The 12,014-nt window shown below is 27.1% G+C and overlaps 1 protein-coding gene across 2 annotated transcripts in view; it reads left to right on the forward strand.

Moving 5' to 3' along the window:
- Positions 1 to 12,014, forward strand: part of fras1 (Fraser extracellular matrix complex subunit 1) — a 212,828-nt gene that overhangs the window by 68,840 nt on the left and 131,974 nt on the right. For both annotated transcript variants that reach the window (XM_058069763.1, XM_058069762.1), the window contains exons 3-8: positions 2,249 to 2,356; positions 6,441 to 6,533; positions 6,606 to 6,765; positions 8,937 to 9,070; positions 10,662 to 10,745; positions 10,837 to 10,938. In XM_058069763.1, the coding sequence (XP_057925746.1) occupies positions 2,249 to 2,356; positions 6,441 to 6,533; positions 6,606 to 6,765; positions 8,937 to 9,070; positions 10,662 to 10,745; positions 10,837 to 10,938 (681 nt within the window). The remainder of the gene's footprint in view (positions 1 to 2,248; positions 2,357 to 6,440; positions 6,534 to 6,605; positions 6,766 to 8,936; positions 9,071 to 10,661; positions 10,746 to 10,836; positions 10,939 to 12,014) is intronic.

The raw sequence follows: 12,014 nt of genomic DNA on the forward strand, positions 1-12,014 counted from the left end.
AATGTTTAGAATTTCAATTTTTTTAATCGCAAAATTAAAAACAAGAGAAATTTTAAATAGAAAAATGTAGTGTAGAATTTTTTTAGAATTATTTTACTTTTTTTATTTTTGTATTGCTGAATTTATAAATTAAAAAATGTAGATGTTTTTTAAATTGTAGGTTTTTAATGTTTTTATTTTAAAATGTTTCTAATTTTAAAATTTTTATTTTAAAATTTTTATTTTAAAAATCTTTGGAATTGGTGTAATATTTAGAATTTCAATTTTTTTTTATCACAAAATTAAAAACAATAATTTTTTTATTAAAAAATGTAGTGTAGAATATTTAAAGATTTTGTTTTTGTATTGCTGAATTTCAAAATAAAACAATTTAGATTTGTTTTTTTTAATTGTAGGTTTTTATTTTTTTAATTTTAAAATGTCTCTAATTTTAAAGGTTTTCTTTTAAAAATCTTTTGAATTGGTGTCTGTTTAGAATTTCAATTTTTTAATCGCAAAATTAAAAACAAGAGAAATTTTAAATAAAAAAATGTAGTGTAGAATTTTTTAATACTTTTTTTTATTTTTGTATTGCTGTATTTATAAATAAAAAAATGTAGATTTTCTTAAATTGTAGGTTTGTAATGTTTTTATTTTAAAATGTTTCTAATTTTAAAATTTTTATTTAAAAAAATCTTTTGAATTGGTGTAATATTTAGAAACAAGAAAAAAATTTAATTAAAAAACGTAGTTTAGAACTTTTAAACATTTTTTTTTTATTTTTGTATTGCTGAATTTCAAAATAAAACATTTAAATTAGTTTTTTTTAATTGTAGGTTTTTAATGTTTTTATTTTAAAATGTCCCTAATTTTAAAATATTCATTTAAAAAATCTTTTGAATTGGTGTAATGTTTGGAATTTTAATTTTTTAATCGCAAAATTAAAAACAAGAAAAATTTTAAATTAAAAAATGTAGTGTAGAACTTTTAAATATATATTTTTTAATTTTTGTATTGCTGAATTTATAAATAAAACTATTTAGATTTGTTTTTTTTAATTGTAGGTTTTTAATTTTTTATTTGAAAATGTCTCTGATTAAAAAAAAAAAATTTAAATCTTTTGAATTGGTGTAATATTTAGAATTTCAAGTTTTTTAATCGCAAAATTAAAAACAAGAAAATAATTTTATTAAAAAATGTAGTGTAGAACTTTTAAATATATATTTTTTAATTTTTGTATTGCTGAATTTATAAATAAAACAATTTAGATTTGTTTTTTTATTGTAGGTTTTAATTTTTTTTATTTTAAAATGCCTCTAATTTTAACATTTTTATTTTAAAAATCTTTTGAATTGGTGTAATATTTAGAATTTCAATTTTTTTTATCACAAAATTAAAAACAAGAAAAATTTTAAATTAAAAAATGTAGTGTAGAACTTTTAAATATATTTTTTTTAATTTTTGTATTGCTTAATTTCAAAATAAAACAAGTTAGATGTGTTTTTTTTCTTGTAGGTTTTTAATTTTTTAATTTTAAAATGTCTCTAATTTAAAAAAAAATATTTTAAAAATCTTTTGAATTGGTGTAATGTTTAGAATTTCAATTTTTTAATCACAAAATGAAAAACAAGAAAAAATTTAAATTAAAAAAGGTAGTGTAGAACTTTTAAATATATATTTTTTAAATTTTTGTATTGCTGAATTTCAAAATAAAACAAGTTAGATGTGTTTTTTTTTATTGTAGGTTTTTAATTTTTTAATTTTAAAATGTCTCTAATTAAAAAAAAATTCTTTTAAAAATCTTTTGAATTGGTGTAATATTTAGAATTTCAATTTTTTAATCGCAAAATTAAAAACAAGAAAATTTAGACGGTAGACTTTACGGTAGATTTATAGTCACTGCACGTCACCGTTGCGGCGAATATTGTATTTCTGAACGCGGCGTCACTAAGTAGGATTATGCGGCCTTGGCGGAGGTCTCCAGACGAGGTAGCGTTCATGGTCACGTTGCGAATGCAAATGTCCCCCAGATGGTATCAGCGCCCGTACGGCGGCCAGAATGATGGCGCGACGTGACGAGGGCGTTATTGATTGAATGCGTAGATTGCAAAGTGATGTACGTCTCTGCGCTCATGCATGATCCGGAATATCGATCCCACTTTTGGCCGCACGCCATCCAGAATTTCATGACAAACAGCCTCGAAGCCTTTTATTATTTTTATTTTTTTTTTGGTACATGTGTTCAATTTCCTGTGTCCTTTTTCCACAGAACAACTCGTCATGGCGGCCGCGGTCGTGCGAGGAGTGCACGTGTTACAACAACGTGGTCATCTGCCGGGCTGTGGGATGTCCAAATCCTGAGTGTGACTACCAGAGGGTGAGAAGACGTTCCAAAAAAAAAAAAATTCCGGCCTCTATGAATATAAATGACATTTTATGACTTGAAAGCGGCATGTCGCTAATTAGCTTGTCTATTCAGGAAGAGCCACTCTCTCACCATTTTTATGACCAAGTGCAAAAAAAGTACAAAACTACTACAGTAAGGTACTTTTCATAAAAATGCTCCATAAACTGGTACACTGTTGGGATAGGTTTGCTTTATCAAAGAAAATTCATATATAATATTTATTATCGTATTTAATGTTTTACCTCCTTCCTGATTTCTCATTTTTTGTTTTTTTGTTAAATGTTTCAGATAAAAAAAATTAAGTATTAATCAAAACAGAACACAAAATTAATGTTTAAATGAAACGTTTTATTATTAAGGGAGAAAAAAAAATTATCTGTCAGTCTGGAAATAAAGGACTAAATTTAGATATATTTAAAAAAATTTAAAAAGTACTGAAAAAATGTTTTCAAAATTTTAAAATAAATATATTGAAATAGTTTTAACATATTGTATATAATTTTAATGTTTTACATAAAATTTAAAAAATGTTTTATAATGTTTTTATTACATGTATAAATAAATAAAAGCAAAATCTTTGTTAAAATAGTTTTTAAACACATTACATGTCATTTTAATATTTTCCATATGAATAAATATAAGAAATACTGAAAAAGTACATCAAAAAGTACATTATAGCAACAGTAAAAATACTGAAGAAAATATTTTCAAAATTTTAAAATAAATACATTCAAATAGTTTTAACGTATTATGTATAATTTTAATGTTTTACATATAATTTTAAAAAATATTTTATAATCTATTTATTACATGTATAAATAAATAAAAGCAAACATGTTTTGGTTTACATAAATTTGAGTTAAAATAGTTTTTAACACATTACATGAAATTTTAATATTTTACATATAATTAAAAAAAAATATATTGTATCTTTTAAAATGTAAAAATAAAATAAAAACAAAATAGTGGAGTGGGCGGCCACCCACAATGACCCCAAAAACGCAGTTACAACTCATCAAGAGGTCACAAAAGACCCCACAACAACACCTAAAAAAATGCATTTCTAAACAAAAACAACCTGAACATGATGATCTCCAAGATCTTTGGGAAAAAGTACATCAAAAAGTACATCTGGCGTATTTCAGGAAAAAGTACATTATAGCAACAGTAAAACATGGTGGTGGTAGTGTAACGGTCTGGGGCTGAAACACTTGTAAATGGCGGAAGAAAAACCAAATGAACGAGTCCAGAGACGCTGTGGCATGACCTTATGATAGCATAGCTCAGATGAATTTAGAAAATTGAAAAAGTACTGAAGAAAATATTTTCAAAATTTTAAAATAATACATTAAAATAGTTTTAACGTATTATATATAATTTTTTTACATATAATTAAATAAAATGTTTTATAATCTATTTATTACATGTATAAATAAATAAAAACAAACATTTTGGTTCACATGATTTTTAGTTAAAATAGTTTTTAACACATTACATGTAATTTTTATATTTTACATATAATTTGAAAAATATAAAAATATAAAAAAAAATTTAAATTTTAAAAATATTTTTATTTAATTTTAAAATGTAAAAATAAAAGAAAAACATAGTTTTAACCACGCGCTAGCGCCGCATTGTCGCTTTGGCGTATTTCAGAAAAAAACACATTATAGCAACAGTAAAACATGGTGGTGGTAGTGTAACGGCCTGGGGCTGAAACACTTCTGAATGGCGGAAGAAAAACCAAATGAAGACTAGTCCAGAGACTAGTAAGGCATGACCTTATGATAGCATAGCTCAGGTGGTCGAGTGGTTGTCTTGCAATGTAATGACTGCTGGTTCAATTCCGTGTCGGTGATTCCCTTTTTTCCAACTCCCTTCTAATTGCTTCATGTACGTCTAATTAATTTTTTTTATTCGACGATTTGGAGCGGACTTTCTCCACGTTCTTTTTTAAGGTTTAAGCTCCCGTAACAAATGGATTCCATTTTTCTGTGGAAATAACATTTAAAAATGGACTTATAGTCGGCTAAAAAATGTTAAAAATGACAAATAGTGCAGTTTAGCGTATCAGCGCTAATATATTCCCCCAATATGGCTGTTTTATAATAAAGCATGTGGCCATTTTTTGTTTATTATCTGTTTATTCCCGTTAAATGAAGCCATACATTGGCGTCCCCTCATCCCAGATTGTATTCCTCATAATCTGGCTGGGGGGTCCCGGGGAGGCACACGCTAAATTATTCATCATCATCATCATCATCATCATCATCCTGCGTCTCTGTTTTGCCACGAGCCTCCCAATTCTCGGCCTCAATTAGCCCCCGTCGTTCAAGGACTGTAATATGTAGTAATATGCATTATTATTATTGTTATTGCCTCCAGTGGGATGCCGGCCTGATAGTCATCATCTTTTTTGGATTATTTATGCTCCTGTGCTCCCGTCGATGCTGCAGTTTGTGCTACACGTACAAATACAAATACAAATACAAATACAAATACAAATACACGCCATCGGTCATAAGTATTATCACATTTTCTCATGTTATGAATGAGAAAGTATATCCAGAATTTACATGTGAGAAAATGTGTCAAAAGTATTGAGACACCTTCTCGTTATATAACATTAGAAAGTGTCTCAGTACTTTTTTTTTGTATTGAGACTATATCAATACTGTGTATTACTTTTTGACTAGTTGTCATAAGTATGAAGACATAGTCACATTACATAACATGAGAGAGTGTCTCAAAACTTTTGATTGCTACAGTGCATTAGCAGAAAAAAATGTCTGAAAATTGCATAATTAAATTAAATTAAATTTTTAAAAAATGCATAATTACAATACCAATATTGTGCATTTTTGTGCAAAACTGCATTTATGTTTACTCTGCAAAAGTTTTGAGACATCTTGTAATATAAAAACATGAAATAGTGTCTCAAAACTTTTGATTGGTAAGTGAATTAGCATAAAAAATTGCATAGTTATAAATAAAAATGCATAGTTACAATACCAATATTGTGATTTTTTTTGCACAACCGCATTTATGTTTCCGCTGCAAAAGCATTGAGACACATTTTCGTTGAATAACATGAGAAAGTGTCTCAAAACTTTTTTATTTTTGATTGGTACAGTGCATTAGCATAAAAAAATGTCTGAAAATTGCAGTTATAAATAAAAAAATGCATAGTTACAATACCAATATGGTGCATTTTTGTGCAAAACCGCATTTATGTTTACTCTGCAAAAGTATCGAGACACGTTTTCATTGTCTCAAAACTTTTGATTGGTACGGTACATTAGCAGAAAAAATTATCTGAAAATTGCATAGTTTAAATACCAATATTGTGAATTTTTTCATGTTTTTTATGTTTTATAATTTATAAGTTTCCGCTGCAAAATTGAGAAAAAATTGTCTGAAATTTGCAGTTATAAATAAAAAAATACATAGTTACAATACCAATATTGTGAAAAATTTTTTTGCAAACCAAAAGTATTGAGACACATTTTCGTTGAATAACATGAGAGTGTCTCAAAACTTTTGATTGGTACAGTGCATTAGCAGAAAAAAATTGTCAAAAAATTGTAGTAACAAATAAAAATGCATAGTTACAATACCAATATTTTTGTGCAAAGCCGCATTTTTGTTTCCGCTGCAAAAGTATTGAGACAATTTTCATTGAATAACATGACAAAGTGTTCCAATACTTTTGATTGGTACAGTGCATTAGCAGAAAAAATGTCTGAAAAGCTATAAATAAAAATGCATAATTACAATACCAATATTGTGAATTTTTTGCGCAAAATCGCATTTATGTTTCAAAAGTATTGAGACGAATTTTTATTGAATAACATGAAAAATTGTCCCAATACTTTTGGATGGTAAACACCTATTCATTCAGTAATGTACTGTGTTCGTGCATATTTCCGGACTTTATTAATTTATTTTTTCCCCAACTTTCCTTTCTGTTAAATGTACTTGTTGTCATACTTATAACTGGTGGGAGGAGCGATCCATGTCACTCCTAACTCACGTTGTGGCATCGTGTCTCCAGGGGCAGCGCTTGAGGATCCCTGCCGGTCAATGCTGTCCAGAGTGCGTCCCCTCCTCCAAGGGGTCCTGCGACTACGAGGGCATCACCCACGCCGTAAGTCCCGCCCTTTTTTCTGGAAAATATATATTTTTAAATATGTCATGAAATGTTTATTTTTTTTGGCAGCACGACACCCAATGGAGTCCTTCGCCGTGTACGCGGTGCGAGTGCTCCCGAGGCGCCGTATCCTGCGCCGCTCGCCGTTGCCCCTCTGTCCATTGCCCCGACGACCACAGCCCCTTTACCCCGGCCGGGGAGTGCTGCCCAAAATGCGGCTCGACTGGATGTGAGTACTAAGAAGTTGCCAGATTAAGTCCACCCGTCATGATAAGCTAATATTGCTTCATTTTGACCGGCTGAGGCAGGGGAGACGCCACGGAGGGCGGCGGGAACGGCACCCCAGACGACGCCCGTTTGCAGCCCTTCATTTCTATGCTCGTCTTTAATGTTTCTTCTTAGTCAAAAGCGAAGCTATTATATGCTAATGAGAGGCTCTTTCTTCTTTTTCGACACGTGTGGGAGTGCCAACAATTACAGCTCGGAGGGTTTTAGTGCCGTGGCTTTGGTATTAAAACAACAAAATCATCCACAACAACACCAACGGCGGCGGCGTTTGATAGTCGACTTCCTTTCAGCCTTGAAAGGAGAATTAGCGTTTGAAGGCGCGTTGCAAAGCCGAGATAACGCCACATCTTTTTTTTTTTTGGAGCTCTTTTGGTGACCGCGTTGAATCGTTTTCAATCCATTCCCGCAATTACCCGCGTAACGATGTCGTGGTCATTACCGGTAATGGTCCCATTTCGCACCATAGCGCCACGCTGGTGTTGCTACGACAACAATAGTGTTTCGTACGGGATTGCAATCTATGGGTGGCATTGCGGACGGCGGGTAACACGCACAGGCCGTTAAAAAAACCTAAAAATAGTTTACAAATTTAGAAATGTACCTGTTAGAAACATTAGCATGCTAGCATTTTGAAATTGAAAATTGAAATTTTATAATGGTTACACTTGCAATGTTGAATAAATAAAATTAAAAACAAAAAATATATAAAAATGAAAAAAAATGTAGTGTAGAATTTTTAAATAACATTTTTTTAAAAGTTTTGTATTGCTGAATTTCTAAATTAAAAAATTTTGATTTTTTAAATTTTTTAAATTTTATTTAAAAAATTAAAAAGTTATTATTTTAAAAATGCTGAAATTGTGCCGAAATTTAGAAATTCACTTGTTAGAAAAATTAGCATGCTAGCATTTTAAAATTGACAATTGAAATTTTATAATGGTTACATTTGCAATGTTAAATCTTTTGAATTGGTTTAATGTTTAGAATTTCATTTTTTTAATCGCAAAATTAAAAACAAGAAAAAAATCTAGTGTAGAATTTTAAAATATTTTTTTTAATTTTTGTATTGCTGAATTTCAAAATTAAAATAACAATGTTAAATAAATAAAACAATTAAACACAAAAAAATATAAAAATAAAAAAATGTGTAGAATTTTTAAATAAAATTAAAAAGAAAATTTGTATTGCTGAATTTCTAAATTAAACAATTTGGATTTTTTTTTTACATTTTTTAATTTAATTTTAAAATGTAAAAGTTATTATTTTAAAAATGCTGAAATTGTGCCGAAATTTAGAAATGTACTCGTTAGAAAAATTAGCATGCTAGCATTTTAAAATTGACAATTGAAATTTTATAATGGTTACATTTGCAATGTTAAATCTTTTGAATTGGTTTAATGTTTAGAATTTCATTTTTTTAATCGCAAAATTAAAAACAAGAAAAAATTTAAATTAAAAAATGTAGTGTATAATTTTTAAATATTTTGTTTTATTTTTCTATTGCTGGATTTCAAAATTAAAATAATTGAGATTTTTTAAATTGTACTAAATTGTATTAGTATTATTATTATATACTGTATTAAATTTAAATTTTTTTCATTTTAAAATGTAAAAGTTAGCATTAAAAAAATGCTGAAATTGTGCCGACACCTATGTTTTTATATTTTTAATTTGAAATTAAGAAAACTGAAAAAATACTGAAGAAAATATTTTCTAAATTTAAAAGTAAATAGATTAAAATTGTTTTAACGTATTATATTTCATTTTAAGGTTTTACACATAATTAAAAAAAATGTTTTATAATGTATTTATTACATGTAAAAAGAAAACATGGTTTGGTTTACATAATTTTTAGTTAAAATAGTTTTTAACACATTACATGTAATTTTAATATTTTACATATAATTGAAAAAAATATATTGTATTTTTTAAATTATTAAAAAAAATTAAAATTAAAATAAAAACAGTTAGCGCCGCCTTGTCGGGACCTGCCAGTTAGCCGCTAATTGGCTCACCGGCCGGAAAGATGGACGCGCTCAGGAATACGTGTATGGATCGGTGGCTTCATTAGCCGAGACTCACTGTCACTTACCGTTTGTCTCCGTGTGTCAGCGTCTTGTTCCTGGCAGAATTCCGTGTACAGGGATGGCCAGGAATGGCAGCCCAGCCGGTGCTCCAGGTGTGTTTGCCATAACGGGGACGTCCGGTGCTCGGTGGCCGAGTGTCCGCCAGTGGCCTGCAAACCCGTGAGTTCCATCGTCAGACTTGCAGCCAGCTGGCTGAGATACCGTTGAAGATGTGTAGTGAAGCCTGCATATTTGTTTATATAGTACTGTGTGTGTATACACATTTATTGCATATTTATTATACACATATATATATGTATACCCACACACCTACGTATGTATATAATATATTTTTACGTTTTTAATTTGAAAGTTTGAAAATAATAACAATTTCAAAATATATTTTTTTAACATTAACATTGTCTTTTTAATTATTTTAAAAATTTTAAAATAAATGAAAAAGTATAAAAAAAGGTACAAAAATAAAACCTATTTTTTTAGGTTTAAAAATATATATTTAATTTTTCCATGTTTTTATTTTGTAATTCAAAATATATTTAAAACATTTTTAAATAAAAATATATTAAAATAGTTTTAAGGTATTGTATATCATTTAAAAATGATTTATAGTGTATTGATTAAATGTATAAATAAATAACAAATATGGCTTTAGAATTTAAAAAATTATATATTGTGCATAATTTTTAGTTAAAATAGTTTTTAACGCGTTGTATGTAATTTTAATGTTTTACATATAATTAAAAAAATATATTTTGTTTTTTTTAAAATGTAAAAATAAATGAAAAACAAAAAAATAGTTTAAGAATTTAAAAATAAATATATTGTAAAAAATGTCTTTAAAAATTATTTTGTTTTTTTTAATTTTTAAATTATTTTTTAAAGTTTAAAAATAAACGCAAACATGTAAAAATAATTACAGTTATAGTTTTTGAATGTTTAAAAAATATATCTTATTTTTTTAAATGTATTTATTTTATAATTCAAAATGTATTTAAAAAATGTAAAAATAAAAAATACATTTAAATAAAAATAAAAATAAAAATAAAAATAAAAATAAAAATAAAAATAAAAATAAAAATAAAAATAAAAATAAAAATGAAAATGAAAATGAAAATGAAAATGAAAATGAAAATGAAAATAAAAATAAAAATAAAAATAAAAATAAAAATAAAAATAAAAAACACATACACTGTATGTTTTGCTTGATTTTAAATTCAGGATGTTGTGGGTAAAATGAAAATTACACTATACAAAATGAAAACACAAATGATAAGAAATGAAAATAAATATATTATAAAAATGTAGTTATAGTTTTTGAATGTTTAAAAAATATATCTTATTTTTTAAATCTATTTATTTTATAATTCAAAATGTATTTAGAAAATGTAAAATAAAAAATAGATATGTTTTTAATTTAAAAATACATTTAAATAAATAAATGAATAAATGAACGAATAATGAAAAAATAAAAATAAAAATAAAAATAAAAATAAAAATAAAAATAAAAATAAAAATAAAAATAAAAATAAAAATAAAAATAAAAATAAAAATAAAAATAAAAATTAAAAACACATATACTGTATGTTTTGCTTGATTTTAAATTCAGGATATTGTGGGTAAAATAAATAATAAATGAAAAAAAATACACTATACAAAATGAAAACACAAATGATAATAAATGAAAATAAATATATTATAAAAAATGAATGATGAATGAATGAATGAATCACCGTTCTCCCCCCCCCTCCAGAATGAGAACTTGGTGATCCCGCCCGGCCAGTGTTGTCCCAGGTGTGTCTCCAACCCCTGTCTGTCAGCTGGCCAGCAGTACCAGGTGGGACACTTCACCGCACCACCTGTGTGTGTGTGTGTGTGTGTGTGTGTGTGCGTGTGTTGGGATCTAATGTGTGTGTGTGTGCTGACAGAACGGCGAGCAGTGGCGGAAGGACGCCTGCACCACGTGCGTGTGCGAGCGCGGCCAGTCTAAATGTCACACGCTCACCTGCCAGCCAGTCACCTGTGATAAGGTGAGCGGACGCACAAACAAACACACAACGTGAGCCTAAACGCTCCAATGGGAGCCGCATGACAAATGTTTGTTAGAGCCATTAGTCCTCACAAAGTAGGTTCAACACACACACACAAACACACACACACACACACACACACACACACACACACACACATTGACATTCATCCTGGTGCATTGGATGTGCATGGAAAGCCTGCAAATGGATTGCAGTGGAAGACTTGCAGGATTGTTTCTGTCGGACGCGCACGCCGCTTGACATTTAATTCCCACTTGTAAGCAATTTCGTCCGCATTCTTTCCTCGTTAGCCGGGGGGGAGCGCTCGCTGAATGAAATATGAGACGGAATTAACGCGGCGGTTTGACAATACCGCAATTATTATCGCTCTTGTATTATTTCTGGTTACGGTTTTGCATTGAAATATTTGAAGCGTATTGTAAAATTATGCATGCATTTGTAATTAATTGATGTAATTATTTATAATTAATTGTACTAAATTTAATTTTCTGATTTTTATTAATTAATTAGTGTTTTATTTATTTATTATTATTATTATTATTATTATTATTATTATTATTATTATTATTATTATTATTATTATTATTATTATTATTATTATTATTATTATTATTATTATTATTATTATTATTATTATTATTATTATTATTATTATTATAGTATTTGATATATTTATTTAATTAATTTAATGTCATTTTATTTAATATTATTTAATATAATATTTAATTATTAATTATTATTAATTATGTATTTAATATATTATTTAATATTTAATGCTTATATTTGTGTTTTATTATTATGATTATTATGATTATTATGATTATTATGATTATTATGATTATTATGAATATTATGAATATTATGAATATTATGAATATTATGAATATTATTAATATTATGAATATTATTAATATTATTAATATTATTAATATTATTAATATTATTAATATTATTAATATTATTGTAGTATTGAATGTATTTATTTAATTATTTTTATTTAATTTTATTTAATATTATTTGATATAGAATTTAATTTATTATTTGTTTAATTATAT

Source organism: Doryrhamphus excisus, chromosome 4 (assembly GCF_030265055.1).
Source record: "Doryrhamphus excisus isolate RoL2022-K1 chromosome 4, RoL_Dexc_1.0, whole genome shotgun sequence".
NCBI classification, from domain to species: Eukaryota; Metazoa; Chordata; class Actinopteri; order Syngnathiformes; family Syngnathidae; genus Doryrhamphus; species Doryrhamphus excisus.